Source organism: Onthophagus taurus, chromosome 1 (assembly GCF_036711975.1).
Source record: "Onthophagus taurus isolate NC chromosome 1, IU_Otau_3.0, whole genome shotgun sequence".
NCBI lineage: Eukaryota > Metazoa > Arthropoda > Insecta > Coleoptera > Scarabaeidae > Onthophagus > Onthophagus taurus.
Genome location: NC_091966.1, coordinates 9,221,210 through 9,242,426, shown reverse-complemented (window position 1 = coordinate 9,242,426; position 21,217 = coordinate 9,221,210). Strand labels below are relative to the sequence as shown.

General features: G+C 36.5%; 1 protein-coding gene across 7 annotated transcripts in view; it reads right to left on the bottom strand.

Moving 5' to 3' along the window:
- Positions 1-21,217, bottom strand: part of LOC111417394 (RNA-binding protein 6) — a 348,948-nt gene that overhangs the window by 22,923 nt on the left and 304,808 nt on the right. For all 7 annotated transcript variants that reach the window (XM_023049651.2, XM_023049648.2, XM_023049652.2 and 4 more), the window contains one exon: positions 1,173-1,255. In XM_023049651.2, coding sequence (XP_022905419.1) covers positions 1,173-1,255 — 83 coding nt within the window. The remainder of the gene's footprint in view (positions 1-1,172; positions 1,256-21,217) is intronic.

Below are 21,217 nucleotides of genomic sequence, written 5' to 3'. Positions count from 1 at the left end.
GCTCATCGTGGAGGGTTGGGGGGAGTCCAGTTTAAATATGGGACGTGCTTGGTCGCGCTAAATTGAAAATTACACCGAGTACCAGGTCGTTCGTCGACGCTCTTTACTGTATTGTAATCAAAATTGAATCGGTAATGCAGGTGGCGCAGTACAGGTGCTTAACGGAGCACTTTCAACTTGTAATACTAACTGTTTTCCATGAACGTTTTAATGAATGTTTTAATGAATACTACAATACGTGTTATTACTCATTAACATTGCAGCTTCTAAAGTTATTTCATTACAAAAATATTTCAGATTTTATATTTCCAGTTTTTTATGACATTTAATTTTTAATTTATTTTTACTTTATTTTGTGAACAAAATTGAATAAATTAATTAGTGGTGTATGTAGATAAATTCGGGAAATAATTTCGTCGAAATCTCTTTTGTAAACGTGATGGTATTCAGGATGGCGTTCGAAGCTTTTGCCAGTGGGATGCACGTGCATTTAAAGCAAACCGCGGCCGCTCCGACGTATATTAGTTTTACAAACTGTTCACTCGGGCCCGTTCATTGGAACGTTAGGAGGATAATAAACAGTTTGCCTCACACAAACAGCACGGCGGCCGCGTAAGCCTAGGTCGCGCTCGCGCCCATATTAAAATCCTGTTTAATTAGAGGGAACCGCCGGGCTTACCGACTTGAAATATAGTTTCGGAGCCAAGTTGCACGGAAATTGGGACACAATGGTCACGCGGGAAGACTTGCGGGTGGCTCGATTTAATAACAGGGAATTAATGATTCCCCGAATAATCTGGATTCTCCTTGGTCGTTGTTTATGTCAAACTCTAGTATTCTAGGTTGAAACATAATTCGTAGTTCCCCCTTATTATTATTATTTTGGTGTTATAATTTCGATTACTTCAATTCGTTAATAATTAGTATGGAACATAAAACTAAAAATTCTTAAAGAAAAACCGATAATCGGGACCGTTCATCGGGCGTCATTCTCTTTTCCCGTCTGGATGGCTCCGGGAACATTTCCGGGCAATCAAAATAAAAATCACTTTATCGCGATTCGCCGGAGCGATTTCGCCGCGGCCATTAAATTAATTGGGTATTAGGGGGGTGGATTTCCAATTCCGAGGGGCGGCGAGATAACGGAACGAAAAACGACTTCAAGAACTCACCATTTTATTGTTGATTTCGTGAAAGTGGATCTCGCAAACTTTGTCCACAACATCTTCGCTCTGAAATGTGACGAACCCAAAACCTGAAACAAAAAGTAAATGGTTAGGTTGGTTAGTACTGGATCCGAAAAGAGTACGTGTTTTAGCAATCCTTTTAAGAGATGCTGTAAGTAGATACAACCGCATCGTAAAAATACCAACGACCAATTATCCGAAGGTATCCGGAGGTACGTTCGAGGGCTTTAGGGGATTCCTCCGAAATATTACACGTGCTCAAATGACGACAGGGCACGATGGAACACGTGCCGGGCGCTCGCACAGCTTTTCCCTTCCATTTCCCTTGCTTTTTGGAAGAGAACCAAGAACGCAATAACTCATACCGTGCGAAGCGCACCTGACAGATGGGAAAACCGCGAGCAAAGTGTACGACGATGGCAAAGCCGATTCAGCGAAAATGTTCAGCTCGTCCTTTTGTTATCGTTCCAAACTGATTCGGGAACTATTCAGGACCCTCTGGGTCCATTAAGGACGATTCCGTCCGACTTGCGGCGATAAGATGCGACGTATATTGGAAATAGATCGGGTGACGCGCTCTAGGGGACGCTTCAATACTCAGAAACCAGATATAACTCTTGTAGCATTATTATCGGATAATATACGACTTTATAAAGTCTTAAAACATTAATTTTGAATTCATTAGTTTTATTTTAAAATAAAAAAAATTGTTCCAATTAGAAAACTTACTACTACAGGCGAACATGGATGTTCCAGCATACAGAATTTTTGTAAAGGATAAACAAAATAAAAGATTTTGGTTAAACCGAAACAAATAATTTATGAATTAGCAAAAATAATCGTTTATATGTTGTTGTAGTTTACAGAATCTTAATCTAAATTTTCACGTTCTACTATAGATAAGTCCCAGTTCTAGTCCAGAAATGTTTTCCGTAGATTCAGCTTTCAATGCAAATAGATGGGAATGCACCTTTAATTAACGTAAACGTGACCTGCGCAGACTTTATCCAGTTTACGTTATTTCGCCAACGTTTTGTCTATTTGCACAATTCATGTCAGTGCTTTTGGAGAATTCTGAATATATAAAGAATTCTGCAATATACTATATAAAAGATTGCTTACTTATACAGAAAAGCTTCTAGGACAACACCAAAATAGATTCGGGCTAGGTAGATCAAATATTTGTTCTACGCCAAATTTTGGTGAAGGAGCTTAGAGAACAACATCATAGGAGCAAAACTATACGATACCCTATACAATCTCATTATCTGAAAAATACTGGTAGACCTGGTAAGAATTTAATGACCAACGTCAGATACTGCATAAAAATACAAAATAATATTTAAGAGAATATTGGAGTCTGTTCAACATATGCCTAGAAAATAGTATAGTAAAAAATAAATCTACACAACTGCTTGCTAACATGAACATCATTGGCATCGTTGCCAAACCCTTGCCATAAATGTAGGCATTTATAGAGCACTGATTAACCAAACGCTAAGACCTACAAATGAATGAACAAAAAACAATCGCCACTGAATATTTTGATGTGGTACAGAAGTTTAAGTATCTTAATTTCAACGTGAACTCGAAGAATATCTGTTGCGCAAAAGTGTGATGTCGCATCGCGCTGGGCAATAAGTGCTATAATACGTAGGAAAACAAAATTAGTAATTTACAAAACCCCCGTAGTTATTATTATGTACGGTGCGGAGACATGAACAATTAGTAGGTGAGGCACAGACATCATGCTCTGCTTCGAGAGGAAAAGCCTTCGCACGATTTTCAAAGGAACAGGTAAAAACAGAACATGGCGACGCAGATACAACTTTGAATTATACCAGATGTTAGGAAAACGCGAGAAACACGACGCACAGTGGTCTAAATTCGAAAAAACCCGAACAAAAATATTTTAACGCAGTTTGGGTTGAGATAATTTTTTGAAACTTGGTATGTGGCTATAGGACTATATGCTAAAGACTTTGTGAACTTTTGGATCAAATATGTCAACCGGAAGTACTAATTTACTTGAGGCCACAGTCTATTTTTTTCATATAATTTAGGTCCTTAGAATTGGATAAATACAAAATTTTATACAACGCTATTAAATCGTGAAGGATAGCTAAATACAAAATTGTTTAAACTAAATTGGTTATATAGTTTACTTCGATGTAAGGTTTCTATAAATAAATCTTTAACTACAGAGTGTCTTACATATCTGATTCGTTAGAACTTTTTCAGGTTCCACTATTCGTACAATTTTGAAATTTTGGTAGCATGGGTTGTTCATTCGGAACTTTCAATCTAAAATATTTTCAAGATGGCTGCCACTTCCGGTCTAGCGAAGTAGACCATAACTTCGTTATTTTAAATGGAATGCTATAGTTTTTATTACACCATTTGATTGTACGTAAAAAATAGGTCAACTTTGATAAAAGTTATTGGTACCTAGCGTTTTTTGTTTTCGAGTTATTTTGCTTCTAAACTTTTTTTGGTAAATTTCACCATGCTCTTTAAAACCCCATATCTCAGCCAACGTTCATTCAAAAAAGGTCTAAATTGGTACAATTATTCTTCAAGTGCTGTCAAGTAGATTGTCATTTGTTGTATCGGAGTATCTTATACAGGCTGGTCTAAAATTGAATTATTGTTTCTCCATTTTCAATGGCGAGAAAGTAGAAAATTTTAAATGGAACGAACCATGCTTTTTTAGCCTATCAGAAATGGACTTTAATTCTCTATAAATTATCTACGTTGCTTAACAATATGTGTTTTTTCTTGTTCTGTTTCAGACCATTCTTCGTCATCTTCATCTTCGTTGCATCCTGCCTCATATAGCTCTTGTTCTGATTCTTGTTCTTCGTCATATTCATCTTCTTTTTCGCCATTTTTTTCTTCTTCCTGGTCTTCTACATTGTCTATTATAAGTAATCTTTTAGTCTCGATACTCATCTTTTTATGTTTTCTAGAAATGTGCTGTTGAAAATTACTTATAAATGGATGTGAGCTGGGGGGGGGTGAAATGGGGCTGAGTAGCAGTCTTTTAAATAGATCTTCATTCGTATCCAGTCTACTACATTTCCTTGTGTGGCTCTCTCTAAATTTTCGGATTTTTTTGTTATTAGCTTCTTGCGCTTCTGCCGACAACTCTCCAATAGGTAGTAGAGCTTCTTTAATGACTGCAGATCCATGTATCAAAATTTTATGAACGCTGGTTGGCATATAGTACCAACTATAAAATGGACGTACTTTTTGGCAGTTATGAAACAATATTTATCAAATTCATTGTAATTAATATTGTACCCACTGTTTATTGCAGCCAAAACAACGCCAAATCGCTGTATTAGTTCCTCGTCAATTCCTTAAATGAAGTATAAAGTGATTAGTACATGCGCGCTTACTATAAAATTATCATAACAGTAATCTCTGATGATAATTTATTAAAACTACGTATCAACTAGTCACCTTCCAAGTTCTAATTTCTAATCTATATGAAATGTGAGGCTGACACACAAAAAACAGAATGTATGCATGGAGAACAGACAAACCAAACTTAAAACCTTCTAGCTCTACCGTTCATCTGTGAAATTTTTGCTCTGCATAAATAACATTCCATTCCAGATGATTCCTTCAAATTCCCATCAAAGAATTACAGACCTACAACATGTATGAATAATTCAAATAAAGTTTTAAGAAAACGAAGACTTTATACCTTGCCATCCACCATCGTGAAATAAAGAGAAAAGTTAACACTTGCACATTTTGAGGTATATGGCTGAAGGGAGCTTATTTGGTTTGAAATATATATTTTTCTTCGGTTCTTATAAGAGCGGCATTTTCATGCACCCATTGTAATCTAATCGGTCTACAAAACCGTATAGATTATGGTGTGGGGTTCTTCCACAATACAGTATTATTATCATTGTCTTCCAATCGTAATGGGACTAGCAAGACACAAATAGCGAATCATGTTTTCCCTCTGCATTTGTGATGAACTTTTGTTTATAAGTCGAATGACATCCGCTACCATCAAACCCCCACTTACAACGTAATATAGAATTTACATTTACATTTGGATAATTATCGAAACATTTAAAAAAAATTTTTTAAATATTATTTAATAAAACTGGTTCGAAGTGTTTCTGAAGAAAGTTGCAACATGGCATCCGAAACGTCAAACCTTTTCTTAAAAGACGCACGGCAAAACCCGAAAGTTTCTAGTGTTAGTTCTAGTTTTAGTTCTAATTTTAGTTCAATTAACTCCGGCCGTGAAAGCCTTCGTACTTACAAAAAAAGTAGATATTTCAAGTGTTCCAGTTTTTTGCCGCACTGTATCTAACAACCACTTCCGGTTGTTAGATATGCCTGAAACTTTAAGTCTGGTATTCTATTATTGTTATGCAAGTTTACACCAAATATATGAGATTTATCTTTTAAGAAAAAGAATATAAGCATTTTATATGAAAACGGTCAAATAACACACTCAGTCACTGATCATCTTTGATCGTTAATATCTTGGAAAGGAGCAAGTTAAAGCAAGATGTGGTTATCATGTTATATAGAGCACATCTCAAAGAATAAGAATATTCTAGCGACAAAAGTTCTTCTTGCGTCTTCTGCGAGATATATATGTTAAAACATTTGGTTGTAACTTCAAGTAGGTGTTAATTAGCTTTAAAAGAAGTGCTTATTACGTATTTCTGCAAAAATATTTTAAATATTAGAAAAGTGCCAAATGAAGACCTTTCTATACTGTTCAAGATAGCAACAACGCATTGTCTTGAAAAAGTGGAACACAATATATTTTCTTCATCTAAAGTTGTAGCATTTTATGATATTTAATACACAAGAATTGTAGTACTGTTTTATTGCGTACAGTTAGCACTAGAAAGTACATAACACTTTATTCCTTTCACCTCTCAGTCTATTAGGACCTAAAGTACATATAACATGTAAAAAAAAACGAAAAAAGAAATTTCGAAAATTTGATTTTCGTTCACATTTTACCGCTTGTGGACCACTGTGCGACGCCCAGAAATGGTGAACTAAAATACTGACTTTAGAAAGCTAGGACACGCAGAGGATTATATCGCCATAGATAATAATGAGGGGCTTCTTTGAAGATCTGCTGCCGTCAGCACTTGTGCTTACAGATTTAAATATAAAAACTAGTGTAGTATGTTTATGCAACATCACATCCTTACTCAAACAATTTTTGCTTCTCGTACACATACTTTTGTAGTTTGCCTAGATTTCCTTACCTTGCAGATACAAATGTTTGTTCTATTTAAAGAGGTTGAAGGTCGCTAAAGTGAAAAAATTCCATTTATAGAGGTTAAAATTGGTCAAAATAAAAAGATTTTTTAAATAAACATAGTTTGTCTGGCGTTTGGATTTTGGTTATAAACCTTCCCTCAATCCAGCTTCGAATGTAGTAAGAATAAATTAAGATGTAATTAAGTAACTAAATCTAAGTTTGAGAAAATAATTTTAAGATATTGTTCCGTTGATTAAATTCCTAATTTAAGATTTATGTAAGATATATGCGGCTTTCGTGAGTCTAACCATTGAAATATCCACGAAGAAGCACTTGAAGATTTATAGATCACATTGTAACAGTGAAATAGTTGAGGTGACGCTTGAAGTATATTGAAATTCTTGGCGACCACGTAATTCTAACTTATATAATTCATGACTTTTCAAGTAGAAAGTAAATTTATCCGTAAATTTTCAACAAAATAGACTAAGAAGAGTAGTGGGGGCAATTTCGAACGATTCCGTTTTTATCTCTCCCAGGAAATAGCCGCGATTTGAAACGGGTGGTTTGATATATGCGGCCGACACGTGGTTTTGAATTACGCTTTCCCTCGGGAATGCCAGTTAATAGTTGCGGTCACGATTACTGCGCCAAACAATGTGAAAATCGTTTGTCTGCCGGGAAGATAGCTTATCGTGCGAAAGTACGTTCATCGGAAAGTAATCAGCCGGAATGTGTACGTCGCGTGTGTGAGCGACATAACCCGAAAATAAGCACGAAACTTTGTTTAATATGGATTCGTAAAATCCTACGCAAACCGTTTTGTCGAATAGATTATTATTCGACATGTAATCTATATGATTTCCATTACATTAGATAAGAATACCTTAAAAGTATCATAAAAGATATACGGTACTTCACATAAAAGTTTCGAGGCCATCTTAAAAACCGATCCGTTCTACTTTGTTTCTACTTCGTTCAAGACATTTTATTTATAACGCGATCGTTATTAACTTTTCGTATAAAACCCACTTTCTGCGATAACCGCAATTTACGAAATTTTCCCATTAAAAATTAACAGGGTAAATGGTCTATACCGTTTTCCAGCTTTTCCAGGTACGTCAGCCGCCTCTCAATAAGACTTTCCCGGACGTGTCGTAAATGAAATATAAGGCGTCGTTTTAATGACGCCGTAAACTAACCTGACATGCTCAGTTTGAACAGGGATGAAATGCCTCGAGACTTATATTTCGCTATAACCCGGTAGATTTGTTTACAAAAGTCAGTTTATTATTATTAACTAACTAAAGATTATTATCGTTCTTACGTATGATGTGTTTCATTAATGTGTTATGATAAATATTTTTGTGTTCAATGTTAACACATAATTAAATTATTCATATAAGCGTTAATTATCGCACTAATGTTCTCTAAATGGATTAGTATGCATAGATATTATAGTTACAGGTATATCTGTTGTTGCCATAACACGTTTGTATGAACTAATGTTGCATTGATAATTACATTTTAATAGCTACGGGTACTATAACTATAATTGTGTTAATGGTTCAAGTGTAATTTTCAATAATCACATTAATTAAAAAAATAATATAATTTTGCAGAAAGAAAAATGATTTATTACTGAATACCGACTTGATGATATTCTTACAAATTAGCAACATAAGGTTACAAGAGTTGATTATTGCACACTATATCGAATTGTAGACTGCAGCATAAAGATTTTTAATTGCATTTCTTTCGACACATTTAGTAGAACGCGGTTTTAGTGTCGTCATAAATTTGTTAAAAGTCATTAAAATATTATATTTTGTTGCAAGATGATAACTGCATTTATGTAGAAGTTTTAGGAGTAATAAATATTTTGTTACCTAAGGTTTCATTACTAAGGCGTTTTATGGATATTATTATGGTTTAATTTCATTCTACAAACTTTAAGAATTGCTTATTTATTCACTAGCACAATTTCCCAATTTTGATTTCTTTCAAGAAAACATTAAATTCTTTTAAATACAAAAGTAATATTGCACTTATTATTATTATAATTCAAAAATACGAACTAAATTCTTTTTTGTTTTGTTAAATATGAAAGTTGACTTAAATGAAATCATTCTGAAATGATAGAAATATTACTATGCTATTAATTTAGCATTAACCACCAGCCTTAGACATTCATCTCGACGGCATACGTTTATATTCGACATAGGACGTAAGACAATCACAAGAATTTGAAAACAAATCCCAGGATTCATCCATACAAGATTGTGTGAGCACACAAATTGAAACCAACCGCAAGGGAACACAAGTGCTTCTTCAAGGTAAATCTGATATAACTTTTTAATGACACCCATTTTAGCCAAAATACACGAGCTGCGTTTCCCTGCTTCAACACCATCAATAAAACATCTATGGCTTTTCCTTTACTTTCTTTAGTGAAATTTATTCTGTCCCAAGTTCCAATTATTTACTACATGATCCCTACAGCCTCTTATGTTTGAGAATGTTTCGGTAATATACTTGCAGGACCACGTCTCCCCCTAGATACCTGTTCGAATTCTAGACCATTTCACATCTCTTCCAGGTAATCTTTACCAGTATTTCGACAAACTGGGATCTTCTTGATTTGGTATAGTTGCAAAGAGGTCATGCGTCCACTTCCTGTAGTTAAGAAGTTCTAACACCCCACAGCGCCGAAGCGCTTGATGCGGGGATTTCTCGATGTACTCGAGTCTAATACATTAAAAAGGACCCAGAAAACGCGAAGAAATCTATCCATATAGCATTCGCAATGCAGAGCATCATGTTACTTTATACCATTTACACAATGAACCAATCGTCTAACTATTGCGGTCGCCAACAGAATTGTACTTTTCTTATTTCTTTGAATTTTTGAAGCACTAGCCAAAAATCATATTGAAGAACACCCATGCAGCCTTGATAACAAAAAGATGAACAATTGCTTTGTGTAGTTTTATGCATGGACGTATGATAAGGTAGGTATAAGAGGAGGATAGGTATAGGAGGAGGATAAGTATATGATAAGTGGTATCAACGAATTGCGAAAATGATGAGAAACTATTAGAAATTAAGAAAGATTAAGAATTTTAAATCAAACTCAATTTCTTTAATTAACATAATTGCAAATTAGCAATGATATACAACCCCTGCTATGTTCTCCTCGTCAACACAAAATCGTTCGATATCGATTATAATAACATACATTATTATAATAATAGATGCTAAATTATGGTCATAATAGGTTATTATGATCATATTGTTAGGTTATAATAGCGTGCCTTTTTAGTGATACACTACCTCGCAAAATTGAATTATCAGTAGTGGTTACACCAATAAAAACTCCCTATTTTCATTACGGACACAAAAAGTGTTATGATGTTAAGAAGATCAATTTTATATCCTCTTTGTGTAGCAATAAATATTAGAGTTACTTTTAGTTTTGTGTTAAGGTCACGAGATTTGAATTTTGAACCCGTCTAAGCTCCTTTCCTAAATGAATCATTCCTCCTAAACATTTTGAAAAACACATTTTCTCTCCTGCCGCAGATGAGTGATTATTGGAAATATCCAGAGCTTGTTTTAACGCTGCGTTAATTTTGTCGTCCTGCACCATATTCATGAATAATTAAACGTTTGTCTGAGCGTCTCGTACAAAATTGGTCCACTAGAAATGTCGCAAGAAGTGTTCAGCACCATTTATACTCGTTTGATCGAAAATATCGTTACTGTGGCCGAGGACATCTGAGAGAGAAACATCGGCGAGGAATGATGAACACATTTTGACATGAAGACTTAAAGATGATTCCGTACAAAGTCCAAACCGGTCACTAATTCCCAACTATTGATTGTCAAGTGAGGTTTACTTGCATCCATACTCTATTGCAAAAAGGTGCAAGAAGACGATGATTTCGTATCCAAAAAATTTGCGCTTCTGAGGTATAGAGAATCCACATGCAATATACGAAGAGTTATTATATCCCATTAACAGTCACTGCTTGGTGCAATAAGAAAGTGCTCAAATTTCTTTTGCTACAGATAGATGTTAACGAGTTGTCGCAAGTTGCTGAATTGCGTCTGACATATATCATAAACAGTTGCATAGTAGAGCCACATTTTCCCTCGCAGTGGACGTCTGCTGTTGTCATCCCAATACAGAAAATCGAAAAACCTACTGACTTTAAGCACCTGCGATCGATTTCTGTTCTTCCTACCTTAAGCAAAGTAATGGAAAAAGTTTTTCCTACCAATTTAAAAACTTTATTATTTCAAATGATATATTACCAGACTATCAGTCGGGATTTGTGCCTGAACGTAGTTGCACAACTGCACTTTTAAATGTCATTTACGATATATTAAAGGCTAAAGACGGCAAAAAGTACACCGCTTTAGTGTTGGATTTTAGCAAAGCGTTCGATATTGTTGACCATGACATTGCGTTGTCGATGCTTCACTATATTGGAGGGGGGAGGAATTTATAAAGTTGGAGGAACCCTGATAAAAGTGTAGTTATTCTGTTTGGCAAAAATGTGAAAGTCGAGGAATTGAAAGCTAATCTGATCCTTAAGTTGAACGGTTGCAATATACCTATAGTTGATCAGGCAAGGAATCTTGGGCTAGTTGTTGATAATGCCTTTAGGTAACAAACAGCACGTTACTGAAACATTAAGTGTTTGTTTTTTGAAATTGAAATTATTTTTCATATTTTTATTGCTCATATATAAGATAGATTATAAGTCAATCATGTAGATTCAATTAATAGTTTTAGTTTTAAGAGTAGGCATGTACTAGGAACGAATAAAAGTGTAATTATTTTAAGGTTAAGTGGAAGAGCAGAAGCAGGCCATGTTATGGGCGCATTCTGAACTTCGCCTTAGAATTTCCAGCTGTTTTGTATTTAAGTTATTTATTTTTTTTTAAATATTGTTTTCGTTTCTTTTTTGGTCATCTTTATTTTGCATTATAGTGACTATTATTATTGTTTTGTTTTCTTTACTCTGGAAATAAAGGCAGTTTATTATTATCGTTATTATTATTGGTTCCAACAGGACGGAAAAACCACTTATACAGCTCAATCAACTAGTTTTGACAATTTGAACTGGCGTCAAATCGTCAAATCCCACGACGCCGAACTTCTTTCTTTGGGCTTTTGGAAATCTCGAGGTTACCGCAGTAAACCTCAATTCCTCCTATGCGGGAGAAGAACATAGTCTTTCGATTTATCCGCATTTCTTTGTATCTACAGTTTAGCTATCTTAGAAGTTATCAGTTATTGTTTTAATTTCCGTAAAAGGAACTTTATGTATAAGACTTTGGAACTGTGGCCACAGCTTTAATGCCTTTAATTTTACGTTTTCCTGTTTCTCTCTTTAGAGAGTTCAGATTTGATCTTTTGATATAACTTGTCACCTAAATCTTAACCTTTTGCTTTTTAGTTCCCCAAAGTTAATTCTAAACTAGAAAAAGAATCAAAGATGCTTTCAACAAATTTTCTCTGTACCTACAAAAACTATTATACTTTTTTTGTGATTTCAAATTGTAAAGAGAGGTTGTTCTGCAATATCCCCAATAATCGTATAAATCAAAAGTTGAAAAGTACTCGACTCCATTGACATAATCGTTTAAAATGGTAGTTTTTAAAATAGTCCTTTGATTAACTAGAAGCTAGCTTTTATAGCCGGCACTCACGCTTCCTACTGTTCGGTTCCTTTGAACATCGGCAATTTCAAGCTGGTGCGGGAACACGAAGCTACTGCGCTGTGCCGGTAACAGAGCACGAGGAAAACGGACCGAGTCGGCAAAAAACGTCTTAGAGAGAGAGATTGGGCGCGCAATTAAGCGTAAAAACGGCCCTATGGTACAGAGGAAGGACCCCCTTTTCGTTTTATCGACTGCCGCTGCACTTTCCCGTTCGGATTCCGGACTATCACGGACTGTAAAAGTCGACTTCGGGACGCCCGTAAAGGCTAACGGCGCACGTCCTCATTAAACATTTCACTATCCGGTTCGTAAACCCGAATTATTTCACGCTTAAATATACTTTGACGCCAAAAGGGATTAAAAAAAGGAGATTTTTTAAATAGAAGGTTATTATATAGGGAAATGTTACGTTTTACGGTTGATTTTCGCGAATTTCGAGTCGTTACCGATTAAACAATCAACCCGACGTCCGATGATTCGCGTTCGGCGAATAGAATTAGCGTGACAGGCACCCGAAGCGGTTCCCCCAGGATATCGTTATTGTACGTACAAGTCGACGCCGGGTGGTGACATTTGTACGGTCCCCGGGGATCATGCGATTCCGGACTGACATTTCAGAGGCCCAAAATGATCCAGTGAACTCTACCCGGTACTCGTCCTCCTGCCCCAGCGAGCAACGAACGTCACGTGATTTATTATTAATTCCGTTCTGATTTGCCTCGAGGATATCAGGACGCGAGGCGGACGAAAAAGTAGCGCAACCGACGCGACGCTAAAATGTATTCCCGGGCGTGTTATTTCAAACGTCGCCGACGGCCCACGTGATTTATGGGCGTGTTCCCTGGTGCAAATATCGCCCAGGGATTTTTAACGCACACTTGATTCGCAGAAACGACACCCTAATGGACGTTCCACCCTTAGTCCCCTGTCTTCCCATTTTTATACAATTCTTAAAATAAAGTCACATTTAAAATACATAAAAAAATTTTTGATTGTGATAAAGAAAATATAAGTGGATCTGTATGGTACATTAAGAAACAATGGTCTATTCGTTCTGTTGTTTTGACTCGGTCACCCAACAATTCAATTTAACAGACGTCGATGGCAAGTCGTGAAAGATCGGGTAAAGATTGTTCGAAATCAGACTCTGCGTCGAACGTTTGATTTGTGGCCGAATGGGGAGTACAATACACGGAATCCTACAGGAAATCGATCGGGAACACCCGGCTAAATCTTAATTCCCGACGTTGTTGACAAAAACAACCCGAAGCAGCGGCTTGGAAGAGCCGTCGAAATCAGTTTAATTCAATTGCAGGCGTCGCGACGCCTTGTTTATGCGCCCGCGGCTCCCCCTATCGGGCACTCGCCGAATCGTTGTAAACTCAACTCGAAGATGAAGCTTCCTGTTATTTATCGTCACCATTAACGCCATACACACGAAGCGCCACCAGCGGCGTTGTCGTCTCGCTCCATAATTTGGAAGGGTGCGCGACAGATCCGCCTCTAAATCGTATCAATTGGGGATTGCGGTCAGAACGAACGTCACCGTTTTGGGGAATTATACGGTTTATAACGGAGGTATTTGTCATTGTAACAATTCTAGTTTAGTAACTAATGCAACTAGCGAGTTGTAACCGATCGAACCGGCACCTCCACCATTTCTTGTAGTACTCGTCACTACTATTTTGGAAGTTACTGAAGCGCATAAAACATTTTTCCAACACCGAGGTTGATTCTATCCCCTGTCTATCCCCCGTCACATTTTCCAAACGACACGGGAACTGCATTATTTATCAGAGAAACCGTTTCCCACATTTGCCGAGGTTCCCGAATAAATGACGCACACGAATAGTAAATATGTGCTATTTTATTTACAAGAAATTTCCGTGACCTAAAAGGAACGAAGTCGTCTATTTACTACAGGATTTGGTTTGCAGCTGGAACGAATTTTGGCCAATTCTTAATTGCCCCACCACTTGATCCCAATTCCGGGAGTGACCGCCGATTTTGCTGAATAAATTCTAACCGACAATCCGAAGATGGCCACCAGCAGATTACGGTCGTTCTTCCTACTATCCTCGTCCTGTTTCGACCGGGCGTGCCCGCGGGATCGGCATTAACTTCGCCGGGTGTTATTTAAAGCTTTAAGCTCAGCTTCAGCAGCGAACCCGTTTGTGTGCACTGTCAAGAGATGGCGCCTGAACTCTGGGATGTAATCCCTGCTATATCCGTGCCCGCTTTTGTTTCTACAAATCTGGGTTTGAAATACGCTGAAAGTGAATTCAAGACTAGCACCGTAATGAATATTATTTTAGTTTGTTGGTAGTTTCCGAATTGTTTTAAAAATATTGGTTTAAATCAATAAATTATTACTATTCGTAGTAATGTATTTACAAAACGGTGGCGGACACCGTAAAATAAGCTATGAATTCCGTTACCGTCAGACTTAACTAGCAATATGAAATATTCATTTGCAACGAAAAGCGTTTCGGCGTAGAGTGCTACATGCAGTTTGCTCGTAAAATATTTCTCCTTTACCGCGGGCGTGCTTCAAGTGAGGGCCCCCGCGTGGGGCACCGCGTTGCGAACGGGAGGCATCCTGCGGTAACCGGGTTTATTGCCGTGCGGAACACCTGCTGCGTCGTAAATTACGCCCCGGTATCTAAATATTGCGTGAGGGTATGCATGGCGAATGTAAGTACGCCCCTGTTGTCAGCTCTACGGACAGATACGCGTGAAGGCCGCTATCTAAACATGATATATCTAGCCACTTAATTGCCCCGAACCTCGACGGGCGCAAGCCCATCCTTTTCGATCCCACGAGAGTAAACACCCTGGACTGAGTACGGTCCTGTATCCGAACAGACTCCAATTGCGACCTGGACGTACGTGAGCACGTAAATTGGAGGGCTTCGCGGGCGACCGAGTTGATTTATAACGAAGCGGGGGGTAAAAAATTACCCGGATGACACGAGAACCGTATAACAGTGGATGTGGATGAATGAAAATGGGTCGATTTCGGATAATTAAATCCCACCACCCAGATTTTTTGAAATAGCAATTATTTCAAGTTCCAGCCAAATATTCGTTACAGTAAAACCTCGATATAACAGACTAGTACGGGGAGGGGTGTGTCCGTTAAATGAAATTTTTTTTTACTTTTACAGCTATCTACACCGTTGCGTTCAGTCCACCTGGCTTTATATTTATACCAAGGACGGTAGAATCTAAGAGATCTAACAGGCCCGTTTGTGACGTCACGCATAGGTAAGCAACTATTTCACACTTTGAATTAGTAAATGCTTAATTTATTCTATTCGTGTTTTGTAATGTTGTTAGATTGAGACTTAAGGTTCATAATATAAAATAAAGATCTTGATCGAGTTTAACTCATTAGCAACCAGCGATCTATTTATAGATCAACATAAAAACCACTTAGGAAAAAAAGCTGACATCTCTATACTCTTCACCCTCACCATTAGGCTATCGTTTTAGGTACCGGCAATGTGTACTTATCACCACTACTGATTTTTAGGCGTATGGGAGTAGTTTGTGTTGCACAAAAAAGTATTTTAGTCGTTTATATAAAAAACAAATTGAAGGTAAGTGAGTTGCGTTATTATTTTATTGCAAGAAAAGTGCATTTATCAAATTATCAAGCCAGTTCTTTCAAATTGTTCGCAGATTCTTTGATTTTGTCAAAAAATAGGACTCTGGGCACTTACAGTAATTTTTTTTTCTACTTTTTAGTATGAGTGGAAGGGAAGTTTTTAAAAATGCCCAAGATGCGATGGATTACTTGTATTCTGAACGGATGTATTAGCTTTGCCACCAGAAGTAGATGAGCTGACAGACGAGGAAATCCTTGATAAGGCAAATACTGAGTTTTCTAAAGTACAAGATATTTTTGGGTTTGTTGAAGTTGAAGCTCACGATTTGGAAGAAAGTGATAAGGATGGTAATAAGCCATTAGTAATTCTACAATCTTCATAGAAATAGTCTAAAATCCCTAAAAATTCGATTGCTGTCAGCTCCAAGGATTTGAACGAGAGAGATGAAGAAGATAATGTACTATTAGCATTTCTCGCAGAAAAACCGAAACTTGGAGAACCCTAAGAAGATAAATGCAAATTAGAGTAAAATGGAACCAGGCTATGATTTATTTGAATTGGAAAATAAATATTTAGAAACAGAAGAAAATTTGAAAACTTTACTGAGCCAATAGACAGATATTTGAACAGTTTGTTGACGATGGTGTATACGACATGATTGTAGAAGAAACTATGAGATATGCTGATCAGAAAAATAAACACGGATTTGTGATCACAAAAGATGAGATCAAAATTTTTATTGGCTTTCTTGTATTTAGCGGCTACAACACTTTACCAACTGTGTAAGATGTTATCAGCAGAAATTCCTATCTTGAAATAAAGCCTTTGATACATTTTCAGAATAATACCAAAGCTAATGAAAGTAAGGGCGATAAATCTTTTAAAATTAGACTGTTGTTACATATGGTAACCGCAAATTTGTAAAATTTTGGTATTTTTCAAGAAAATCTGTCCATAGATGAAATGATTGTGAGGTATTACGGTCACCACTCACTAAAATAGATTATAAAAGTAAGCCAATACGATTGGGTTACAAACTCTGGGCACTTTGTGGTGAAAATGGATATTACTATTTCTTTTTTTCTTATACCGGCAAGAAAAGCGGATCACAATTAGAACCTCTTAGCACTACAGTTGTTGTCAAATTGTTAACTGCTGTAAAAAGTCCAAAAAGTTGTTGCTTATATATTAATAATTTTTTTAGCAATTATGACTTGTTTCGTCAATTAAAAGAAATTCAAGTACGTGCAACAGGTACTATCAGAGAAAATAAGACTGCAAAATGTCCATTGTGGCCAACCAAAAAGACCCCGAAAAGTTACCTCCAAGATCTTATGATTATAGATTTGATAGCGAAAACAAAATATTGCTAAAATGGAATGATAACAAATGTGTTTTTATGGCTACAAATTTTGATACCATAAAACCAGTAGCATCAGTTGCAAGATGGAACAGAGAACAAAAATTAAAAGTGGAAGTTGCTTAGCAAAGACTGATTCACCATTATAATCGATACATGGGTGGGATAGACTATCATGATTAGCTCCTAGAAAAACATTCTATAGCAATAAAAAGTAAAAAATAGTACTGGTGTTTACTCAAAAGGATAATTGATATATGGCTGTTGTAAACTCCTTCTTGCTATATAGAAGAATTCATGCAAAGAAGTCAATCTCCATCAATGATAGATGGTAGATCACTCAGCGATCCATCTTCCTCAAAATCCAAAGTTTTGGACAGTGTAAGATTCGATAAGAAAGGACATTTCATCGGAAGGAGAACAAATCAACCTCGATGTCAATTTTAAGTGTGTAAAAGTTGACCGCTTACTTATTGCAAAAATGTGATGTTATTTGTTTTAGCAAGTTTCATAATAAAAACTTTAAAATGTTATTTTTCTCAATAAATTTTTATGAGATTTATTCCGTGCGTACCATTATTATGCCCAGTGATCTATTTATAGATCAGCCTTGTTTACAAAAACAAAGATAGAAAAAAAATGAATAATATTTTTAGACGGCTAAACACGAAATTTTCTAGTTCTAGGTCTAGTGTTAGTTCTAGTTTAAGTTCAATAAAAACATGCAACATGGAGATATCTAGTGCTAACTAGCGTTATCTAGCACTGTCACTAGAACTAACACTAGATGTTTCTAGTTCTAGGTCTAGTGTTAGTTCTACTTTTAGTTCAATAAAAATTTACAACAATCTAGCGCTAAAGAACAATTAAAACTAGAACTAACACTAGACCTAGAAATAGAAACTGAATTCTATCTATGAGCGCTAACATGCATATTTAAATATACTAATGTATTAAATAGATAATATTAATAGTATGACTTAAAAATATTTTGCTCGTTATATCCGAAGTCCGTTTTGACCAGGTCAGTTATATCGAGTTTTAATTGTATTATACTTTTATTATTACTCCTTTGTACTAACAAGTTCTTAATTAAAATTGAATAAATCGATTGTGCACGTCAATATGATAAAACTTGTCTCTTCGGATTCTAATTTCCATTCGTAATTAATTTTTTCACAGACCCATCTCAAACATAATTGAGTTTCGGGTATAGGATGGGATGAGGTTACATGGAATGGAACTGATATATAATTTATGAAGGCTCTCCCTTCGAAAGCATTTTACGGCTTCCACATTTTTTTTGCGTTGGTTTGTGTCTCTGCGTGCGCGAGTATTTGTTACGGCGACTTCGATTTTCAACGGGATGGCATTTTCGAATGCTCCCGTTTCGTTTACCAGGGAATAACTCACTTTGTGTCGCCAGTCACGAGTCCCCCCGAGCTCGAGGCAAAGAGCAACGGGGGTCGTAATGTTATTAGGCGCTTTCGCTTTGACAGATAAACGAAATGAAACGCCGTTTGCGGTAATAAACGAAATAAACGAGCTTCGAAGATAGATTCTTTTTTTTTTGTTTAGTTTAACTAACAAAATAATCATTTATCCGGTGAGAAAGGGATGAGACCGAAACCCCAGTGTAAAGCAATTTGAAAATAAGACGTCGTACGTGAAATATAAGTTGTTGTCAGGACTCCAAGAAGTTGTGGTAAAATAAATAATACAATTTCCCGAGACCCACACGGCCACGCGAACCCCGTTTGGGATAAAAACGAGACGATCCCCGGATGCGTTTTGTTCCCTCGTACCGCGAACTTTAAACTTCTGTCGAAGAATCCCAGATCCCAAATGACATAAATTCATCTGTTTCTTTTTACGACAGACCGCGACTCCTCCGTTATACTTTCTTATTAATTTCGAAGTTTTCCGACGGATCACTCCACCTCGAACTGGTTGTTTATTTCGTTTGGGACCCCTCATTCGATTTAGCTCTCAATTTTTAGAGAACTCCATATAACCGGATTACAAATAACATAATACAAAATGCATCTTCTAAGTTTAAAAAAAACTTTTCGTCGTTTCTTTCGTATATAAACAGTTTTATTGCCGCAAAAGGAAAATTTATGACCACTTAATCATATCAAAACCATTACAACATTCCCCAAACTACTTTGCCTTGTTCATGGTCCCGTTATCCCTTAAAATTATTGTGATCGAGCGAGTAGTTTCCCGAATCCCGCTTCGCTGATTTCCGGGGGTATAAACGTAATTTAATGGTAACCCATCAAAATTCCAATATCTGGTTTCCTTAGCGCCGCAACGGGCTGGTCCTTATTTATCGGTTGCTCGGGCCCCTCATTACCGAGGTCCTTCTAATTAATTGATTAAATAAAGAACACAGCGCTTCCGGATCAGAACGATAGCCCACCCCAAAAAGACCAACGAGACTATGGTTGCCAGGACTGTTATAAATCCCTGGGCGCGGTCCTCGGCTACCAGATGGCGCCACCGAGAGCTTCCAATATTGCCGGGACGTTTCCATGAATAACAAACTGCTAGGACCTCTTTTTTTGTCCCCAACTGACAATCTACATCATTCCATAATGTATGTCCATGCGCGGACACGATGGATATTATTTCCGAAATCGGCGAACGCAGGCGGTCGATTTATTTTTCATGGTCCGCGACGGTCACCCGGTTTATGGTAATTCAATAAAGCGCCGTAAATTTTCGGTAAAAATTTTGCAACGAACGTTACGAGCTTCCTTTCCGCGCATCACTTGATGGACTGGTAGTGGCGACTACTCGTTTTATTTACGACTTTGTTTCCAGGAAATCGAGCGCTGATAGCTTTAAAACTATAGCATAAAAATATATTTCACGCTACCCTTAAAATATAATAGATATTTCCGAACGTTTGGAGATTCGTTCACGTTCGGTGTCCCATATAAACGGAGGAAATGCGAAATTTAAGCTCCAAATAATCGAAATCGCTGCGCTTTCGAATAAAAAGCTTAATTAGTACGATTAGATTAACCATTAAAAAAGTGCGAGACAAGCTCGATGATAATGGAGGAAAAACATGAAAAAAGAACTAGCGACGCTAATTATCTCGGCAATTGCGGAGGTTTATTTCTAGTTAGTCGAAAAGATAAGCTTTTCCGCGTTGTAATTTATAAGGTTCTTTTGCCATCCCCGTTGTTGCGTGCGTGATTTACTCGTTTGTCAAGAGATACAGTCGAATTAATGACGCCTATCCCTTGGTTCACATTATAGTATAGCGTGTGACTAACGACTAATTTTCTAATTATAAACTTTAGATCTAACACGTATTATTTGTATTTATATATTCGTTCTAATTATATATACCAGACACATTCTAGACCTAATTTTAAATTATCTGTTTAAACACATTGTTAAAAAATTCGATTTCCCCTTTTAAGATAATCGCTATGATTATCTACTTATACAGGAAGTGTTGAAGTAATTTATGTATCACGTTATAATAAAACGTATTTGCGTGAACTTAGTAAATAATGTTTAGAGTTTTTATTTTTAGTTCTTGCTGTTTTGTCTTGATTAATCTAAAGCAGCGGATAGAAGTGAATTCTAGAAGGAAATCGCACAAAATTGTTTGACCTGCATCTTATTTTTATTTATTTTATTTCATTATAATCCATATATTTGCAAGTTTACAGTTTCTTTATACAGTTTGGAAACTTTCGAAAACTGTTCAACGTTCTTATATTTTTGCAAAAACTGACTTTAAAGCTCTCCTCAGATTCATTCTCCGCAAAACTACATTCAGTTTTTTCTACGGATTCTTCCATCTCCCACAAATTATCCACTGATATTTTATTTACATCATCAACCTTATGCATCAACCTCTGCAAAGATGACAAACAACACCAGGACAAATTCTATCCTCAGATAATCTAGCATCACTGAAATTTCCTAAAAGTCAGGTCAAAGTGAGTATGGAGCATTGTCATGAACACCTGGACAAGCAGGAAATAGTGTGCAAAGGAGTATATCTCAAGAGAATAAGCAGAATTATTCCGGAAGAAACCAA